At 45.5% G+C, this 22,157-nt stretch overlaps 1 protein-coding gene across 1 annotated transcript in view; it reads right to left on the bottom strand.

Annotated features, from left to right (window-relative positions):
- Nucleotides 1-20,014: 20,014 nt before the first annotated feature.
- RNASEH2B (ribonuclease H2 subunit B) overlaps nucleotides 20,015-22,157 on the bottom strand; it is a 44,495-nt gene continuing 42,352 nt past the window's right edge. The window contains exon 10 of the mRNA XM_030036423.2: nucleotides 20,015-21,954. Coding sequence (XP_029892283.1) covers nucleotides 21,922-21,954 — 33 coding nt within the window. The 3' untranslated portion in view covers nucleotides 20,015-21,921. The remainder of the gene's footprint in view (nucleotides 21,955-22,157) is intronic.

The following is a 22,157-nucleotide window of genomic DNA, read 5'->3' as shown; positions in this document are numbered from 1 at the left end:
GCCATTGAAATGTCCCCAGCTCTAATGAGGCTGCACTGTCATTTCAGGTTTTAATTTCCTTTTGATAATTCTTGGTCCTTATGTTGCCGTAGGCTTCCTTCTCCTCACTTCCACATTTTCTCTTGTGCAGAGCTCTGCCAAATCAAAACTTCAAAACACATGAAAGAAGAGAAACTGAAGAGGAAGTGAAAGGTAAAAGGGCCACATGTTTTTTGAGGAAGAATCTGCATGAAACTGAGGATGAAATCAAAGCCTCACGGCAGCCAGGCTGAGCAGAAAGGCACGTACAGGGGCCCTGCTGGCCCAATATAAAGCAGATAAAATAATATTGCTCTAATTCTGGGAAAAGGTAGCAAGCTCAATTTATTTTGACATGTCAAGTAATTCAGCCATTCTTCATTTAAAGCCCAAAGAAAATCCTTCAAGAAATTCAATTTATATCACAGTGCTCAGTTATACCTTCTTTTCCCCTTCCCTGTTGGCTGTCGGTGAGCACACTGGATGATATGAAAATGAGATAGGAGGATGTCTTTTGAAAGTAGGTGGAGAGGAAAATTTAAGCAGTAGGCATAGAATTAGATCTATGCCTTCCCATGCTTGGGAAACCATACATGTAAAACAGGGAAACACTGTCCTGGCCCGAAACAGATAGCGACCAAGCACTTGAAACTGGAGGACACAATGCAAAACCTACGTGAATAGACTATCAAATGACATAAGAGCCCAGGTTTTCTTTGTCTCAGTTACTTTAGTATTTTTGGAGAGTGGAAGGGGGAGAGGACACCCAGCGGCAGGACTAGGGGAACACGTCCTGAAATGGTCTGGGCAGCACCAGGAGACGGACACACAGAAGGATGAGGGAGAAGGGGAAGAGCATTGCAATGGGTCAGAAGCACAGATAGAAACTTTCTTTGGGTGTAGGACAGGGAAGTTTGAGGAATCATTTAGGTTTAGAAACTTGACTCAAAAGGCTGTTTCTGAGCCCCGTTTCCAAATAAAATTGCTCCATGGCATGGAATATGGGCTGTCCCCCACCTTCACATGCGGCAGCCTGTGCTTGCACAGAAAGATGTGTCTTCTTGGGCTGTGTACCACCCTATGTCCTGCCAGCAGGAGCCAGACAAAATCTGTGTGACTAACGCATCTCTGTCCCCGAGCGGAGGGAATTTCACTGCAACACATGAAGCTGCTTGTCTTTGAAATGCCCATGGATGGGGTGTTTGCTCCTACCCTGCAGTAAACAAAGAAAACAAATGTCAGCAACATAGCATGAAGTGGCCCATGAACCTCAGTCCACATGCAAACGCTTTGCCCGTTTGTTGGCTCATATATCCCTCCACGCAGGGATGGGACCTTACCATAGAGAAAGAGTGAAATACTGACAGAGCAGGAGCATCCGTGGCAGAAAGCAAGTCAGCAGGATCCCACTTCCCATCTAGTGAGATGAAAAGGCTATTGTTTCTGGCAAAGGCAATGTTTTGAACCTCAGGAGTGTGAAAACAGTAACAGATTTATGAATTCCTCCTTGATGCATGTAGCTGCCAGCCTTTAGCCAGCACACACGAGGAGTGCAGATCCTACATGCGCTGGGGATGGTGCTGCGATCGAGGAGGACAGCTAAGCTCATTTCCCACTTTTGTGCCCAAATTGCATATGAGAATAACAACATGAAGGTGGAAGAACATGGTCAGGTCAAAGATCCGTCTAGCTCAGCATCCTAGCAGGGTCCAGCAGAAAATCCTTAGGGAAGATCCTTAAGAATGGGAACTGCAGAGACTGAGGCTCCGCTTGGCATCCTCTCCTGGCTTCCAGCAACCAGCAATTTAAAGGCTCTCTAGGCCTGGGGTTGTGTCCAGACCACCAAGTTTAACAGCCACCATGGATTTACCCTCTCTAAATTTGTCTAATCCCTTTTTGGACCCATTACTCCTTAGCTCTGTGATAGCTGCACACACAAACACAGCTTGGCAACTACACACACCCCCCCTGTGTGGATGTGAGGATCCAAGCAAGCCTGCGCTCGTTAAAGGAAAACAAAACATAAGAAAGCCTGTTCCTTCAGAGCCTTCCTTCCCTCCCACTCCTCTTTTGAGTCCTTGTTTTTCCAGTCTCCTCAGGGCACTAGGTATTGTCACCTCTGCTTTCTTCCTCTAACTCCTTCTGGAGGCAGATGCTGTAGGAAGCCTGGGCAGCAAGGTGGTCCCTGTTTCGGAGTACACTGATGACGAGCAGCTGCTCACTACAGGCGGCACTGCCGGCACTGAGTACGTCCAAGGCTCGTTTTATTAAAATGGTCCTGATTCTTTATTTCACACAAGGGGAGGTGGGCTGAGGATGATCCAGATAAGCCTGGTAAAGCCAGGTCATACCTCATCTGGATGCTACGGTAAATAGCACCCTGAGGGCCAGGTTTATTTTTTTTTCCCCACAGCATTTATGTGCTCTGCTCTTCCTGATTGCCCTGGGAGCGAGGGAACTAAGTCCCTTTAAAATCTGGCCCTTCGGCTTTGCTACTGGAGTCCCCACATCCCTAACACTTCTGCTTGCTGCTGGCAGAAGCGGTGGCTTTGTTTGCTGACCTGGGTTTGCTCCTGGTCCCTGGCTGTTCCCGGGGCAAAGGCTCCTGATCACCAATGCTGGTGGAAAGCTGTGCTCCAGCCTGGTGGACCTGCACAGCAGCAACGGGACTTGGCAGCGGGGATTTATGGTAGTGCTAAAGCCAACCGTAGCTAAAGGGCATCACTACTAGGTTCTCACCACAGCAAGCCACGCTAAAAGCCAGATTTCGAATTTTGCACTATGTGGGACCCTTTAACACAAGTTGAAGCAGTTTTATAACCTGATTTGGCCTTATTCATGCTGAACACTGGTGCAGTTAAATACAGTACTAATCTGGTCTGGTCACAGCAGAGTTCACACATTTATGGGTCGATGATGACTTACTTGAGTGTCAGTTAGTTTGTGTAGAACAGGCCATCACCTGCTGGTGCCAAATCACCTGCCTCTCCAGTAGCCATCTGCCCTGCAGCAGCCTCACTTCAAAATCACAAGTCACCTTCATTGCTGAGTTTTCAAGAGTGTTTTTGGAGACTTTGGAGTCTCCTAGGGACATCGTAAAATTGCTATTGGCTTCATGGGGAAATGCAGGTAGGTGAGTCAGTACATGTCCAAGGGAAAAAAAAAATGGATGTAAGAATGCAGACCCCTTGTGCTTCTACAATGCCTTCCCCTCAGCCCATCATCCTCACCTCTGGTCTGCCGGGTAACAGTCGCAAAGCAGAAGGGGATCGTTCCCAGGTCTTCGCACTTCACTCCTTTGGTCTGATATGTTCCTTCAAGCCACTTCCCTGCGCCTGTCTTCCCCCTGTCTCCCATAAGCAAGTTTCCAGCCCACTTTTGCTCTGAGGTTTTTGGTTTTGCTGCTTTCGCTACGTGACCTGTAGAACTTGCGATATGGCAGATGACAAAAGAAATCAGAAGCGAAGTAGCAGCTCTGTCGGACAGAGCTGGATGCAACGCACCAGCCCTGCCCAGGAGAGCAAGCGAGTCCCACAGGACAGCACAGGCATCTGAGGGGCTTGTCAGCTTCACCGGAGTTTTCTCCCGGGGTGGCTAACAAGCTAGATCTGTTCACACTGAGGACTGCCTGGAGATTTTCCTGGCACTTTTTTTAACACCTCTTTTTGTTCTCACTTGTTATCTGCCAGCAGCTGAAGCCAGTTGGCTTAATGGAGAGTGTACAAAAGGGAACAATGAGGAGTGGCTTTCCAATCAGACAAGGACGCAGAGCTTTAGCAATGGCAACGGACATCCTAGGCTTAGTGTTTTGTCATAATACATGGAAAATAAGGAACAATAAATTGCAGAAAGCCTGATATTGAGCACTTTAATGAAAAAAGATGATGAGTTTTCAGTCCAGACTTTAAGAATGCCAATACCGTGTAATATAAAAGGTAAACAGAGGTGTTCAGTGCTTTTGCTATCGAGTCCCAAAATGAAAAAAGATGAAGTTTTATTACTTATTTTTTTTTAAACCAAATACAGGCTAGAGTCTCTCTCTTTGGCTGCTAGTATAAAGATAATGATGAGCTATAATGTCATGACACAGTGACTGCCCTTTAAAAGAGGAAAGAGCCCCCAAACTTTGCTTTGCTAATATGACATTCGCTGAGAGATTATTTTAATAAAAACCATACAGGATGAGGGCAGGTATCTACAAGCTGGATCTGGAGTCATAATTCAAGCCCTTTGCGCTATACAGAAGATTCAGAGGTAACGTTGACCAAGGTCTTTGGCTCCCTATGCTTGATTTCATTCACAAGTGAAGCGCGGCACAAAGTTAAGCATGGGGAGCCAGAGATCCGGTAGTAGGCGGCCCATGTAATACTTTGGCTAAGAAACCGAGATTGTGTCGTCCTCTAAGGTCTGGAACAGCAAGTACCTAAGAGTTATTACTTACAGCTACAGCACATATTTTCAACCTGGGGTCTCTGTGACCTATGGAGACCAGGAATGCCTCTTGTTAGCAGACTTAAATTCACTGAATAGCAATGTGTCCTTCCCTTAAAAAAACTTCAGGGAACTGCAAACAGGGAACAAAAAAGTTGGAAGCCCTGAATTTACAGAATTGAGTAGAGCTGTGATTTCTGGCCCTGACACCTGCTTGATTCTCACCGTGATGGGCTCTGTCACTCCTTGATGTCTGCACAGACCCGCCTGAATATTTTGCCTGTGATTTCTTCCTTTTCTGCTGCAGGCATTCGCAAGGTCAGACCCCATAAACAGCTCACAGTAGCTTGGTTACTCCTTGACACGATTTAGCCCCTTCATTGTAGGAGCACCAGATGCCTCGCTGAGCTGCGTAAGAACCATTTGATTTTGCTCAAGAGGAAGCAGACACAGAAAGACCAAATGACTTGGCAAAGGTCAGGATGTGAACAAGAGAAATCTGGGGCTCTCATCCTCCACAATCCCTTCCTTTCTCTTAGGTCATCCATAGAAAAGGTTCCACAAGCATTCCCAGGCCCATCCCTGGGAGACAGAAGAGCACAGAAGTGCTCACGGCTCCTGCAGAGCTGGCAAGCATTAACTCACGCTGTCCGATCTCCATGAGTGCACTTCTGCCCTCCCTGACTGGAAACCGAGTGAAGGCAGGGCTGACCTGTGGTTATTACTGTGGCCTGTTTTAGCTGGCTGTGTTAACCAGAGTCACACAAATTCCAGAATTGTGTCCCGAGCCAGGTGCCCCAGCCCACAACGCGTAGATGTACCCTCATGGGTGTCATGGCTCATGTCTGAGCTTTAGGAAGGAGATGTTCAGCTCTAACAGCCCAGAACTTCAAGCTCTTTGTTAGGTTTTATGCCTGGTTGTGCCATTTCACATAGGTGTTAAATGAAGCAGAAGCATTTGTGTCTTCTGGCATCTGGTGTTAAGACTACAGTACCTTTAAAGGATATGCCAAGGAAGTTCTTCAAGCTCTTCCATGATCTATGAAAAAAGAGCTTGGCCTCCTGTCCTTGGAGGAATGTTGTCTGTGTCCAAATGACACCAGGGGAGAAGATGAGGATTTCATAGTTGCATATCATTCGCTTCTTCCTAACGGGAAGAACTTTCAAGCCCAGGGTTGAAGGGGGATATTGGTTTTGAACCTTAGGGGTGTTTTACTTTCTTGGATACCCCATTTCTACTTCCTGCTCACTGTCTTACCATAAGGTGCCACTACGAACAGAGAATTAGTGATTAAATGCTTGGATTATTTCTGATAATTACAAGAGTGGGCAGCTAAGCTGCATTTCCTTGCAATGTTAAATCACCTGTGAGCATGAGCGTGAAACCTGTCCTGTAGGACACCCATGTACTGTCTCCAGCGATTAAAGACAGCACATCAGATGGTCAGGGGACGGGGCAATGGCCTCCTTAGACTGCAGGAGGACTCGTTCGGGAGCAGGGGACCCACTAACAGGAACCCCTCAGGGTTTTTTTCTGGCCATCGGGTGATGATTAAGCTGCTGACAGATGAGGCCAGCTAGCTGTCCTTGGAAAGAGAGGTCAGAGAGTACTAGAGGGTGCAACTGCAGATGTGTGACTGCAGAACGACAAGGCCCTGAGGGGGAAGCCAGATGTGGGATTTCCCTGCTCAGTAAATGAGATACGGTAAGTGTGCACCCAGCAAATGTACTCTTGACCCTTCGGTGATGGTCTTAATCAAAGCAGGCCCTGTGTGGAGGCAAGGGACTACAAACCTTCTGAGCAGAAAGGAGTTGCTTGAGTGCCTTGAGATGTTCTCTCCTCAGGAGAGAAGGACGACCTCCTTCCAGCTATCTCCCTCCTCCATCTTATGGACCACGTCTGATCTTAAAAGGCCTGGTAATGAGCGTGCTTTGATTGAGGCCACTGAGAATTATTGATTGTCCAATTGGGGATGAGCCTATGTATTGAACTGAATCAGAAAGAAAAGAATTCCCAATATTCAGCAGAATGAAACAATTAATTCTGGCTGACTGAAGCATTTGAAGTGACCTCAAACAAATGCTTTCCTTCCATTGCCTTGGGGCTTTAAAAAAGGCAGAGAGGCAAAGACAGACAGTTGGAGGGGGAGGCTAGTTGTCCTAGCCAAAGCCATTGAAAGAAATGCTGCCTTTCTCCTCACTTCGTGGCTGGAGATCTTAGAGCGATAGCGAGTGGGTGCTCTTGCCCAGGATGGGTACAGACGGGCTTCAAACCTTTGGTCTGCTGAGTTCAGACTAAAGGACTCTCACTGACATCTTATGAGAAGGTGAGGGGATGGACACATGCTCTGGATGTTGATGTTGTTCCACTTTCTAAAAACATAACTGTGTGGGCAAGAGGAAGGGAATGTGTGATGGGGAGGAGGACTTGAGGCTGGAGCTGGAGGAAGCGAGATCCAGCTGCGGGCAGCGAACACCCATCTCCTTGAGCCTGACATCGAGGATGGCTGAAAACCACAAAGGGGTCAGGACAGCTTCAACCAGGGTGCTGGGGAGAACATCCTGATGGTGGGGGGATTCAGCCGGGGAGCCCCCGCGCAGAGCCGTGAATTGGGCAGCAGGGGTGTTTGAACTCAGGTCAAAAGCGTTTGAGCCTATTGCCTGTGTACGAGGTAGTTAGGGGAGGCTCCAGAAACAACCCCTCTTTGCAAGAGGGGCCCAAGACCCCCTGAGAAACCAACCCCTCCAGATGGAAATGGTTTGTATCAGAAATGTCGGCACGGAGCGTAAATAATGGCGGTGGCCACCCACTGTTGGCTTTTGGCGAATTGAAGGTGTGCCCAACCCCTCGTCTCTGAACGCATTCCTTTTATCAGCATTGCCACAGGTACAAAATGAAGGACTAGCTTAACATGGGCATTTACTGAGCCTTTGAATACACAGTATGATGGCACATTCGTTACCTAGACTCACTGGCTGCTAACCGTGTCATTTACTTGGGTTGCTTGCCCTGCCAAGTCAGCATAAGTCATCAGGAGAAATGCAAACGCATTTCCAATTTTTTACATGAATTAGAGTCACGGCATAGGCTTTATTATATTTTGCTTCTATGGAAAATACTTTTTTTTTTTTTTTTTTTTTTTTCATTTTGTACCCGGCAGTTTTCCTCATGCACATCATGCAGACAAATAAACAGCCCCACAATCTAGCCAGGGAGGTTAGCAGGCTTGATACTGTGGTGTGTCTAACTGAGCCAGTCTTTCACATATGTTATATATTCACCTTTTCTCTGGCATCTGCATTGCACTTGGGAAAACACTCGCACGCAAAGGGATGGGCTCTGGGGAATGGAGAAACATTATCTAGCACGGGAATACTCAATTAATTTTCAGCAAGCAGCTTTTATAATACATAACATACACTTAACATAATACACTTTGGTCTTCTGCCAGAGATTCTGAATGATTAGGCTGTATCAATTTACTCTTGAAACACTGATTAAAATCTCAAAACTTTCATAGCAAATGATGCATGAACCAGAATCTGAAATGTGATGATTGAAATATTGCAATGTCACAGATTCATCACACTGCCTTTCCAAATCCACTCTCGGTTTCAGCTGGCCCCTTAAATGTTCTGCTCACACGTCCTAGTGATCAGCTTTTTTCTCCCGCTCCATCCCTCCCTCCCCAACCCTCTGCCTCTTGGAAAGATAATAGCCAGGCCTTAATTGAAGCAAACAGGTCATTAAAATAGTAATTTTGTAGACATTCGCAATGACAGACATTCATTCACTGCCAAAGACAAGTACAGAATCAAGGACTGGATATTCCATGCACATTAAATCTACCATAGACCCAATCAAAGTTAAACATCCTCCTCCCTTCTTACTGTGAGAAATTTCCATTGGGCACAGAATTTAAACAAAGAAAAATGAAAAATAGCTCTTCAGCTCTTGCCCTATGAGTCGTGCCCTAGCCTCGAAGCAGGTCTTGACAAACAGTGTCACACCTATGAGAAGGAGGACTCTCATCTCCTGTTTCTCGGTGCACAGTCACATCTCATCATTTCTTGCAGATAAGAGAGGTCACATCACCCCAATTACTTTTACAACCTCTCTGTAGGATGACTCTCATCACAGTGTCACTAAAATGCACTTAGTTCTCCCTGGAATCCAGAAACTCCAAGCCAAATTGCCTGCTGCATGAAGCACGTTGTCCAAAGGAGATGCCTGACCTAGGAACCATTGTGCAAGAGTTCTTTTGAAATGATCCTTTAGCAGCAAACCATTGCTCTAAATCCAGTATTAGGTCTCAAAAGTCTGTAAAGATAAGTACACTTGGCCTTCTTCAAACTGTCAGTTACAGGTCCCTCACTTCGCTGTCAAACTGCAGCGTCTCCAGGGAGAAGCGATGTGCGGTTCAGATAGTCCGCTGGTGAGGACGTCCTGACCTGCTCCGGCGAAGGAGAGAAGTCATCGCCCTGAAGGTAGGCATCTGAGCCTGGACTCATCCCATTTAACTTCAAGCCAAATTAAGAGTCTTATTAGACTAAGATTTTTTCCCCCAATCTGTAGAGAGAGGCACCACCAGACCATTTGTCAGCACGCAAACGAAGGCACGTTTCTGTCTCCAGTGACTCGGGAGGAAACTGCTCCTAACCAAGTGTTCAGTTCAGTGCCTAAAATGAGGTGAGGTGACCGGGACCAGGCAGTAGCTCCGTGTATCTGCCTCCACGTGAGCTGCCCGTGCGCTCCATTGCCAAGTCCGTCGGCAGGTGAGGACCGACATGCCTGGCCACGACTGGCATCACGTTAGCATCAAAGGATGCTACGAATGAGGGCCCGGGGAGGTCACCTCCTCTCCAGACGTTTTAGGGGCCACACGAAGGAGGGAGAAGTCGGAGGGAAAAGCACATCGTCATTTCAAGGTGCAGCATAGATGCGTGGCTAGGACCAGCAGCCGTGCCCCGGGGGCTCCCCCCCTCCCAGCTGGCAGTGCTCTCCGCACGCTTGAACCCATGTCCGTGAGCTCTCCCGGTCCATCCCACGCCACCGCTTGGGGACAACTTCTGTGTTCTTTTCAGAGCTTTTACTCTGCTGCAGCTCAAGCTGTATGTATGCAAGAAGGAAAAAAAACGCCAACCAACTGAATGAGATCATTTTTCTCTTCTCATCTCAGACATTCAGCCTGCTAGCCACGGTTACTGGAATAAAGCAGGGAAGCTCTTTTTCCATAGCAAGCCATCTGGTTGACATAGACTCACACTGATGCTAATCTGTTGGTTTCTTTCTTTTTATTATTATTTTTTTTTCCTGAGGAACACTTCATCTGCAGCTGTAAATTCAGACCTGCTCCCTCTGTGTGCAGAGCATTCATTTTGCACACATATTTATTACCACATTATGCCCCATTGTAGGTGTCAGGAAATCATTGTTATCCTTGGTGTGTCTACGTTGTTCTAATGTCAGGGATGTACTTTCAAATGGAAATTAAGCAATTATGTTTCACATGGGGAAACCTGACAGACGCATAGATTTTTACACCACTGGCAATGTCGCTGTCACAAAAGCAGACATTGTTCTCGGCAGACTGTCAAAGAAATATAATGTATTTCAAGAGCAAAGCGGGAGGGGGAGGGGAGCAAGGAGGGGGAACGCAGGGTAATTAACTGTGTGATTCGAGTTCATAGATCATGGAGCTGTTTAACTTCAAAATGCAATAAGGACATGACAATGAGGCTACTTAACTCATCCTTGAAAAGGGGGTTTCCAGCAGCCTTTTAAAACACAAATAAAGGCTTTCGACCCTATCTGCACCTCCAGCCTGGTTAAACCAGGATGCTACTGCGTGTTTGCTATTTGCACTGTTTATTTAGGCATTGGTTTAAGTAGCCACCAGGACAAGTGCTGTAGGAGCGAAGGGCCATGCTGGTTCCCAGTTTATTGAACATCAGCCCTCTAGCTGAGCTGGCCGGGCAATGTCCTTGGAGCAGGGAGCTGGGGGATCCTTCGCCTGGCGAGAACTGTGTGCCACAGGTTGGTGCCGTGCGTGAAATGGGGACGGGGACCTTCTCAGCCCCCATGGCTCCGTCGTTGTAATGCAGCACACAGCACCGGTCTAGATCTTCCCTCCTCCTCGCCTCCCCCCAGTTATTTTTGGTTTGTTACGGGCTTTATTCAACAGTCTTTTGTGTAACTCTCCTCTGCCCTTGGTCATTAGCTTCATACTACTCCCCCGGGTGTAATAGACCAACAGCAGTCCAAAGCCGGCAGCCAGCGAGCGCAGGCAAAGGGCTGTACTCGTGCCCAATTGAAATCAGCAGGAATCTGGGGCCCAAGGAAGAGAATATTTCAAAAAATGAAGTCTTTTAAAAATGTTTCAATCAAATATTCACCAGTAAACTCACATATTTTACAGCAGGGTCTGTAAAGAAGTACAGTGGTGTACGTCGAAAACTAAGCATCCAGTTAAATGGATTTCTAGGCAAGATCAAAAAGCACTTAGCACCGTTCAGGGAGAATTTATTTGTTTAATGGATATTTTAGGTGAGCGAATCCTGTAGTCTTCACTAAGGCAAAATTCTTATGATTGAGATTACAGAGGGACAACTGAAGATCAGGACTCCTGTAAGCCCAGAGCTGCGTGAACATGGCTGAGGAAATGGGCCTCACCTCAAGGGGCTCACATTAAAAATACAAGGCATCACAAAACCACTGATGGGGGAAAAGCAGAGAATTCTATCCTTCCTTCCCTCCATGAGGCAAAAAAAGGCATATATCTCACCCCAGGTCTCAGTGGAGTTTTGGAGCAAGCCAAGAACTGAACCCAGACCACTCAGATGCCCGTCTCGGCTTTTAAGCTCCTCCTCTGGTCAGTCAGGTCACCTTTGCCTGTGTGAGAGAAGAATAAAACCCACAGCTGTTGGTCTGGGTCCAGCTGAGCGCAGGCGTCCAGGGTCTGCTGCTCCCAGAGATGCAGAGCAGAAGCCCTTGTTGCCACCCGGACGCATCTGCAGAACGTGAGGGGACCCTACCCCAACCCTGCAGCCTAAGGAGCCTCGCTGGGAAACTGTGCCTACTGGGACCCATAGCTCTCCAGCTGGAACCAGTGTTGATGTCATTGGCTTCAGGACATGAACTCTTCTGTCCCCATCTTCTGCAGCTCCTTCCTTGTTCTTCCTACCTACTCACTGACCCTGGTCGCAGGCTCTGGCTTAATTCTTTCCCTGTTCTCCCAGGGAAGGCATCACTGTTCATGAAGACAGCCCCTCCTGATCCTTCCTCCTGTCCATTTATTTCATCCTCGGCCCCTGGCAGAAGATAAACCACGTGAAACCTGAAGGCCCTCCTTGAGGAGATTAAAGACTGCTGGACAAACAAGTGCTGCTCTGACACCAGTAGATTAGCACCACATGGCTTCTTCAACAAGAGACAAAAAATCAATGCCCCACAGATTAGGTGGGTAAAATGAACAAAGAAGCAAGCCCAAATGATAGAGCTCCCTGTAAGCGCAGAAGGGGTATCAGGGTCAGCATCAGCTGGGCTTCTGTTGAGCAAGGCTGGGGTGGAGGGAGATGACCTTTTTTGGCCCTCTGCAAATACATATTTTACAACAACTTGGCAAAACACACAAAATCTTTCCTAGGAATATTTGCAGCTGATAGGGTGCTAAAGGAGAAAACCAAGTTAGTGACACTGTCAGGATAGTGGGCCACAAGCAATCCATATGCATGGCAGTGCTGCCATGCCTAGAGGTAAAGAGCACTGGCCATCCCAGGAAACAATGCATCTGAGAAAAAAGCATGGTGTGGGCCCCGTGTACTCCTGATGGACCACCCGCACCATGTGCAACATTGGGGTCAAAAGGGAGAACCTGATTCTTGGATATTGAATTGCAAAATCCCAAGTAGGATCCAGATTTTGAAAAATTCAGACTTGAACTGAGAGAACAGGAAAGTAAATCTTATGATAAAAGACTCCAATCTACTCCACTTCCACAAAAAAAGCTGAAGGGTGACAACTCAGAGTGCAGAGGGTGGTTATGTTCTCCACCCCACAAAGGAGAAAGAAATCCGGTGGCTAGAAGGTAAAGCCCAACATAATTTGGATAAAAATAAAGTACATATTTTCAATCAGGAGGATATTTAAGCACAAACACCTTGCCAAGGTCTGGATGAGCTAATCAACATTCAGTGTTCCTTATTGTAAGAATGGTGGTCTGCTTTATATGGGAGTTCATCTAGGTCCTCTATTATTATAGGACAGTAAACTGGGTTGGGAGGCACCTCGGGAGGTCTGTATGCAACCTCCTGCTCAAAGCAGGGTCAGATACGAGATCAGACCAGGTTGTTCAGGGCTTTATTCAGTCAGTTCCTACCCCTCAGTATCCTGACTGATCCCACTAACTTGGTGTCATCTGCAAGCTTGATGAGAGCACACTCCTCACCTCATCCAGGTCGCTGATAAAGCTGTCAAACAGGACAGATTCCAGGATAGACCTGTGATACCCCACTAGTCCCACGCATCCAGGTAGGGTCTGACCAGTAACCATGACCCTTCAGGCCTGGCCATCCAACCAGGCTTTCACCCATCTGGTTGCCCACCCATCCAGACCATAATGTCCCAACCTGGGTACAAGAATACTATGGGAAAGTGTGTCAAAAGCCTTACTAAAATCAGTGCAAATGGCACTCACTGCTCTTGCCTCAACCACAAATCCAGTCATTTTATCACAGAAAGCCATCAAGTAGGTCAGGTGTGATTTACCTTCTCGTAAACCTGTGCTGTTTTTCTCCTTCTTGTGCCTGGAAACATGCTCCAAGAGGGCTTGTTCCATGCTTTTCTCAGGGACTGCAGTGAGGCCAACTGCCCTTTAGTTCCCTAGATTACTCTTTTGGCTTTTTTTTGCAGATGGGTGCAATAGTCACGTTTCTCCAGTCATCAGAGACCTCCCTCAGTCTCCACAACCTTTCAAAAATGATAGAGAGCAACCTAGCAAGGGCTGAACTCTCATCAACCTTGGATGCAGCCTGTTTGTCCCACAGACTTGTACCGGTTGGATTCACTCAAGTAGTCTCTGACTCAGTCCTGCCCTGCTGGTTCTCCTTGAACCCTTTCAGTGCACACAGAGATCTGGGACACCTTTTTGGGTGAAGACTGAAGCAGATGAAGGCATTGAGCACTTCAGCCCTGTAGGTGTCCAGTGTCAATATATCACCTGCCCCATTCAGTAACAGGCCCACATATTTCTTGTTCAGCCTATTACTACTAATGTAGAAGCCCTTCCTGTTGTCCTTCATGTCCCTTGCAAACCTCAATTCCAGCTGTGCTTCAGGTTTCCTGACACCATCCCTTCATGCCTGGGAAATTCCTCTTAAATTCCTTGTCTGTCATCTGGCCACGCTTCCACCTCCTGTATACTGCCTTTTTGCACTGGAGCTCTACCACGAGTCCTCTGCTTTACCATGCTGGTCTCCTGGACTACTTGTTTTCATGAATTTTGGGGTGACCTCTTCCTGTGCTTGGAGGATGCTGCCCTTACAGACATGTCAGCTTTCATGAGGTCCTTTTCCCTCCAGGGCAGCCCCCGTGGGATCTCACCTATCTGATGTTCCCTGACTAAGCTGAACTCTGCTCACCTGAAGTCCAGGGTCTGCATTCTGCTGTTCTCCTTCCTTACTCCCATCAGGATCTTAAATTCCACTATTTCATGGGCATTATAGCTAAGGCTGCCATTATCACATCCCCAGCCAGTTCTTCCTTGTTAGAGAGTGGCAGATCCAGCTATGCATCACTCCTGGTTGGTGTGTCCAGTTACCTGAGCAAAGGAACTATCTCTGACACCATCCAGAAATCTTCTTGACTGCTTGTGTCCAGCTGAGTTGCCCTTCCAGCAGATGTTAGGTAGGTTAAAGTCCCCTGGGAGAACCAGGGTCTGTGTTTAAAGAGTCCATATGCTTCCTCACCTTGGTCTGTGACACACTCCCACCACCACGTCACACTCACTGTCTTGTCTTCTGGTCCCATCCCACAAGCTCTCAAGCAGGCTGTTGTTGGTCCTGTAGAGGAGCTCCATACATCCAGACTGCTCCTTCACGTAGACAATAGTCCCTCTCTTCATCTTCCCTACCTCTTCCCTGAGCTTGTGTCAGTCCGTCACAACTGTCTGCTTGGGCAAACTGTCCCGCTACGTCTGTTACACCAATGGTGGTGTGGCTGCACGCAGAGCTCTAGTTCCTCCTGCTTGTTTCCCAGACTGACTGCATTTGTGTAATTATACTTGAGGCAAGCATCCCTTTGCCCTGCTTTATATTTGCAGCCTGTTTTTGACCTTGTACGCTGCTACCTCATGTAAGAGGGTCACCTCCCTCCTTTGTCCTTCCTAGTTCAGCTCTCCTTACCAGGTTGGTCAAAAGGTGCTTTTCCTCCGCTTTGCCAGGTGGATCCCATCTCTCCCTAGCAGGCCTCAATCCTCAGAGTGAGTCCCGCGGTCGTAAATGCCCGATTGACACCAGGTGTGCAACTAGGTGTTGACCTACCGGAGCTATCTGTTCCTCCCCAAGCCCTTCCCTTCACTCATGGAGACCAGGTGTTGTGAGTATAATGGCTTAGGCTCTGCCAATGTATAAATTTAAGTATGTTAATTAGCACTCCTCATTTAAACTCAATGCTTTCAAACCCCAGGACAGAATTTAGCTACACAACTTCCATTCTGCTCAACAGGACTTGTGTGGTTGCACTTTGGCAGAGTTAAAAATACTAATGTGCACATAGAGCAGAACACGTGGACACAAGTATGAGGACATCTGAGAATGTCACTGTTTGTAGTTATTCTGCAAGTCCTCTGGGACAGATACCTCATCTCTCAGTGGTCTTCAAAGCCAAGCAGGACTTTTTTGTACACTGTAAAAATAAACAGTCTTCTATAAAGAACTGCTGAAAAAGGCCCTGGAAAACTCTGGACCCAGAATCCCTCTGATCCTCGTAAGTGCTACTGGCAAACTCATTTCTGTGGTGGTTTTCTCTTAAAAAGGTCCAGTAACGTTTTCTTCTTGCCGTGGAGTAGCATGTCCATTCTAATGAGTTACTGCTTTTTAGTAGTTGCCTGCTACCTAGTGGTTTTCACATACTACTGGCACAAGTAAAGAACGTTTACTGCACAACTCCCAGACAAAATGAGAGGATGGAAAAGTGCTGAACCTCGGTCCTCTTTGCTCCCCTGTGCTGTCCAAGCGCTCTCTCTCCTCTCTGCCCGTCCTATCTTGAGCCTTTTTTCCCCCATAACTTCCTGTGAAAAAAATACTCTGATCCCTGTAGGAGATCACTTGGCCCATGCTGCTGGTCACCAAGCAGCAGCCCTGGAAGGAAAATGCCGATCTCTTCGAGCCCGACATATGCACACAGGGACAATTTGCCTTGGAAACAAAAAACACAGCAGACAATCCTCCCTGAAAGTCTCCTCTGCCAAAGCTGTGCTCTCTAACCGACTGGCTGGGAGAAAGGGACATAGCACACTCACTGCCGTTCTGTGGCAGCACATCCATTACATTCTGTAATGTACAGAATCTATGTAATGTACATCCATCTACATCTGTAGAATTACAGAACAACCCAGGTTGGAAGGGACCTCGAAAGATCATCTGGTTCAGCCTTTTGTGGGAAGGGGAGCCTAGATGAGATTATCTAGCACCGTCCAGTCGCGTCTTGGAAACCTCCAGCGATGGGGACTCTACCACATCCCTGGAGAGGCTGTTCCAGTGAATGGTTGTTCCTACTGTAAAACATTAATTTCTTACGTCAAGATAAAACCTCTCCCAGTGCAATTTATACCTGTTGCCCCTTGTCTTCTCCATGTGACTTAAGAGAGCCTCATTTCTCTTTGTAGCTGCCCTTTAACTACTGGAATACTGTGATGAGGTCCTGCCTGAGCCTTCCCTTCTCCAGGGAGAAAAGACCTAACTCTTTCGGTCTTTCCTCATGGGGCAGGTTCTCCAGCCCTTTGACCATCTTCGTGGCCCTCCTCTGGAACCTCACCAGTCTGTCCACATCTTTCTTGAATTGTGGGGACCAGAACTGGACACAGTTCTCCAGGTGCAGCCTGACAAACACTGAGCAGAGCGGGATGAACCTGTCCCTGTCTCTGCTAGATTTCCCCGCTACATTCAAACTTATTTCCTCATTTCAATCTCACTCCAGTTCTGCCGCCATTCCAGCTGCTTAGAGCTGGAGCAGAGCACGTGCTTATGGATGTGGAGCACTTGCAAAGGTTAAAATCCTGTCCTGCCTGGGAGGAGTGCGCATGGGGAATCTCTCCTTGTCTTCACAGATCTTGCAAGTTGCCCAAATACCCTGTCATTCAATAAGTTATCCTGGGAGCAACTATCCTGCTAAAATCTCATGAACATGGGGGTTTTTTGCTAGGCTTATGGTATAACCAGACTCCAGAAAGCCAGAAGTTACAATTTGTGCTTACTAAGGGCAAAATCATACCAAAGCAGCACAAAAACTGTAGGGGCTTTTGTCCATGGGAACAAATGGCAGCATTACGTCTTCCACAAAGCTTCTCTTCCGCAGCGCCCAGCCTAAACCAACAACTGATGACCTGGATCTAGAGAAAATCTTCCCTCCACCAAGCTTTGGGAGCCTGGGTCAGGGCCCGGTTACTCTGCAGCAGGTTGTCTGCCTCACACGGTGTTACGAACCAAGCGGTCGTCTCACATTGCTTTTCCTGACTTCGGAGCAGATCAGAGTCTCTGTGTAGCTCTGGTCTCCAAAGAGGTATTCCTGCTTGCGGTAAGCATACGGGAATTCAAAGAAGTTCAGGTTGAGTTTACCGGATTCAGTTTTAAATGTATTTTTACTTAAAGTGTAATCCTGTGAGCTAGTAACTGTCACAACTTACTGTGATGAGGTAGGGAGACATAATTCACAGTTTATAGATTGAGGGACAGAGAGCTGAAGTACACTTGGATATACCCTTTCAGCTGAGCCTTAACAGCTTAAACAGTTACGACCCTCTGGCTGTTGGTTGCTGTTCTAATTCACACTGAAAGGCTGAATGTGCCTCGCGCAATAAGTCACAGCATCGCAGCCAAAGGGGCAGGGGGCAGTTAACAGCTGAGAAACAATAACTGGAAATTAAGGGGCTAAAACTCCTTAAAATCAGTCACAAGAGTACATCTGGAAAGGCGGGGGAGAGGCCCAGATCAACTTACCTACCTTCATTGCTTGCAGATAAAGCAGATGGTCTAGTCCAACTCCTCAGTGCTTCCTTGTGGGCTGATGGGAATGTTTTTAGGCACCAGAGAGCGGACTGCAAAATTATTGCAAACAAATTTTGCCCTCTCAAACATAGAACAGTGATTTGGGGGGGGGGGGGGAAGCAATAGGGCAAAATTTCAATGATTGTTTTAGTGGGCTCTAAAGGAAAATGATATGGCAACACTGCAGAATATAATCTGTAGGGTGGAGAGGGGAGGTTTCCCCTCCCAGCAGAACAGGTTAAAAATTAAGTTTATTATGTATTTATAAAATGAGGAGAGAGAAGAGAGAAACAATACTTATTGGAAAGCTAAAGAGGTCTTGAGAGCCTGACCTATCCTGTCTAGCCTGGAGGCTAAATTCAATTCCTCAAACACAGGACTGCCTCCAATTCTTGAAAGCACTACAGTCATGCTGAAGACAGCCATCTACAAATGGTGTGTGCAGGCACACACACACACACACACACACACAGAGCATCTAGGCTCATCTCACTGTGCACGAGAAAAAGCCACAGCTCCGGCAGACAATTCTTCCCGGAAAAGTCACCTTTTCAGGATGCTCTCCATTAATAACAGAGAAGCTGCGCAGAGGTGCGTAGGGACCTAACTCTCAGGTGGTTAAAATGAGGTGGGATGACTCTTTAGTGACTTCCTTCAGGGAAGCTTCCGTTATCCCTGGCTACCAACCTCTGTAACCATTCTGCTCAGTTCCTCCGCTGTAGGACTGGCTGCGAGATCAGAAAGTATATCCGCTACTTTTTTACTTTCACTCCTACTAAATCAAGTTTGAACTGTTCATGAAGAACCTCTAGCAATGCCAGCTGCACAGCAAATTCAAGAGGAAGCGGCTGGTGGTTCCATTCACAACCAGGACCGGCTTCACTCATCTGTAGGGTTGCAGAAAGCTTTGATTTTGGCTGTCTTCATGAATGCGGGTGCCTGTTCTGAAACAGTTTCCTTAGCTGGCCTGAAGTCAAGGGGAGGTAGGGCTGTACCAAGTCAGCATCTTTTGAAAAACATCTTTTGAAAAAGAATCAGGCCTTCAGAATGAAAAGACAAAGGGTGAATGCAACAACGAACATTAGCCCAAATTAGAAGCCAGAGTTTAAAGCACAGCTTTTCACTTTTCTATTAGCTTCCCCTTTTAAAAATTGATGAGCCTCACTGGGGCGTTGTTTTACCTGTGGTAACATTGCTTGCTTTGCAACTATCTCAGGGTCCCAAACGCATTTTAAAAGGGAGCTTTGGAAAAATTAGGGCAATTTGCAATGTGACAGACCCTAAGAGACCTAACAGCTGTGCACACAGAGGGTACCAGAGAGCTAAGCTTAGACACTTGAGCTATGGCAGTTCTTCAAAGACGTAAAGCAATGTGCCATTTTCTTTAGTCTTTGTGTTACTCTGCAAATTGACTTTATTGAGCTAAGCACTGTAAATGCTATTTCATATTTCAATAGAAGCTGCCTTAGTGCTTTGTCCTTAGCACTGGTAATTCTGTTCCTACAGATAAGAGCTGGTGAGTGATGGGTTTATGAAATGGTACAAATCTTACTGCTTTTCTTGCTTGGTTGTCATTAATACCAATAAACAAACTTGACTGCCAAATAAAAGAAACGCCACCTTTGCTTTGCCCCTTGTTCTCTGGATTTTACAAATGAAATGGCAATAAAGCTTCTAACAGCCTTGAAGCCTCATGTCAGCACTTAGCATGGCATCCTGGTGATACGAAGATAATGTTTTGGCAGAGGAACAGCTTTTCCCTTGTGTTTGATTAACTGTCTGCTACAAAAAAACATGGAAAAGAATTGTCTATCAGTTCTGCCTAAGTCTGTAACGGAGTACCTATATACTACATAAGTGATGGTAAAGAACACAAAATATGTAAGAGAAGACATGAATATCACATCATTATCTTCACCTCCACTCTCCTCCTCCTACTATCGCTCAGAGATTCACCACCATGTTCATGAAAATCAAAATACCCAGAGTACTTATGCCAACAACTATATGTACACAGAAATGGGTTTTCACTAGAACATCTGTACAGTAAGGTCCTCAAGGATTAGCCTCACTGCTTCACTGAGTCTGTCTTAATGAACTTTTAGAGTCGTATCTATCTCAGGATTCATTATTTCCTTCAACTCAGTCTAAGAATTACTGACTACCTTGTGGAGGCTAACAGAATTAGTAGTCCAACTGCATTTTTCTTTGCATTTCTCTGTGAAATTCATGAAGTAATAATCAACAAATTATGCCAAAGATATTTATTTCTTTCTTGTACACGAATTACAAATAAAATCTTACAAAAAATGGAATGACACTTTGAAATACATAATCTTATTCATACATCAAGCTTTTTTAAAAAGTAAGCTAGAAAAACAGAAATTTAATCTTGGACCCATATAATATTCTTGCAGTACTGTCTAGAAAACTATGTTAAAATAAATATTTTCTCCTTGAAAAGGGACAGTGCACATTGCTTAACCAGACAAGTGTAAAAGTAACAAAAAGAATTCAGTGCAAATTTCAAAAATAAGCATTCAGATTACATTTCCTTTCATACATGATTTGTAAATGGTTAACAGTTCAGGTTTTTCCTATTCTGAAACAGGGTTGATCAGAATCAGTTGAAAAGAAAGTTGAATAAGCTATTGCCTCTTTGTCTTGGAATTTATTTTTCAGCAATGTCCTAATAAACTCTTCTTGCAGCTCTCATTTGACTTGAAGTTAGGCAGAATTTGCCAGAGTGGAAGCAAAATCTTTTTTTACTACTTATCTAGAATGCTTCAAATATATTCAAGCTTTACAGAACGTTTAGGCATTTGCTGTCGGTGTCTGTGAACTGGGGTCATAGTTAAAATTTACAGAGGTACACATTCATTATGTTCAAAATGCTGTCAATTATTACTTTTAAAAAGTTTTGTAGCAAAGAGTTAGATATTAATGGTAGTTCGATAAACAGGTATTTAAGTTAAAAACATCAGACTGCATCCGACACAGATCACTTAATGATCTCATTAGCATCCATTTTCTGTATGTTTTATGTAGACTCAGGTTGACATTTTGATTGAAGTTCACTCCACAGAAAGCACTTCTTACATGAGTAAAAAAAATAATAAATAATTAGGTCTTTTTTTTTACCTGGGGGATTACAAAGGTTTTGGTTTAGGTCTCAACACAAAATGTACATGTTATTTTATACACGTTTTTAAGGTTTCAATCCCTTAGAACAAAAGAAGTTAAATAAAAATACAGCTTCTCCATCTGCCCTTCTGAACACACATCCTACCTCAAGCTTTCGCACTTGAAGAGTCAGACTGTCCACACAACCTGAGCTAGGTGACGTCTTCTGGATGATAGGTCAGGGTTGGACAAAACCATGTAAATCAAACTCAGTGAAATGATTTCAAAAAATGTAAATGTCCTAAAAAATAGAGTTAACTTTTTTTCATTTTGGATGATTCCATGTCTGAACATTGCAATTCTAGTCCAAAAAGGCCATCTTGCTGAATTTGGCTAGATGTTGAAAAAGAAAGAAGAAAATTGCATCCAACACATTTTGCTTCGCAGCTTCTAAAACTTGTAATTATGGCCACTACAATCATATACTCTGTTAAAAAAATGAGTACAAAAAAAGAAAATTCATACAAAATCAAGTAATTATTTAAGACTTGCTCAAGGATGTTGTTGGTCTGACCTTGCAAAATACTCAGGCAGGTGCTTAATTTTAAGCACGTGAGTCATTGTGCCAAGAGAGATTTTATGGTGAACGCTAATGCACAAATGTTAGCTAGACTGGCTCTTCCACTTCAAGATAAGCATGGACGTAAGTGCTTTGCTGGATATAGATCAGGATGCTCAGCACCTAACAGGACTTTAGGCGCTGATCCAGCAAAGCACTTACCCACATGAACAACGCTGCTGAATTTAAGATCACTGCTCATGTGCTTAACATTAGGCATGCTCGTAAGTGCTTTCCTGGAAGGGCCCGATAGACCAATAGTGTATAAGCTATAAAATTTGAAGCAGTGTATGTTTAACACACCGCATATTTAACAATGTTAATCTGCTGAGATTTACTTTTTCTTGGAACAGGGCATGTCTAACTTCAAGCATTTATTTTCAGAAAGTGTGTAAAAAAAGCCTTTAAAAGCTGCTTTGAGATTATGGCAAGTTAAAATAATATTAGCGAGTCTCCTTATGCTCCTTTCATTTCTTCTTTGCATGTCTTTGCGCAGGCATCTAAAAAGGAAAGAGAAAACCCTAGTCATAAACATTAATCTATTCAAATAAGCACCCATGCATTTAGTTTCCCTCTAAAAAACATCAAGTCAGATGCAACTGAACACCTGAAAACAAGCATCACTGAAGTCTTCTAAATTTCAGATCTGAAGGCAAATTCTGCCAACTATGCTGCCTTTTCCACTGAAAATATTCAAATCACC

This window comes from Aquila chrysaetos, chromosome 14 (assembly GCF_900496995.4).
Source record: "Aquila chrysaetos chrysaetos chromosome 14, bAquChr1.4, whole genome shotgun sequence".
Classification (NCBI taxonomy): domain Eukaryota; kingdom Metazoa; phylum Chordata; class Aves; order Accipitriformes; family Accipitridae; genus Aquila; species Aquila chrysaetos.
Note: the sequence above shows the minus strand (reverse complement) of the source record. Positions and strands in the feature narration are given on the sequence as shown.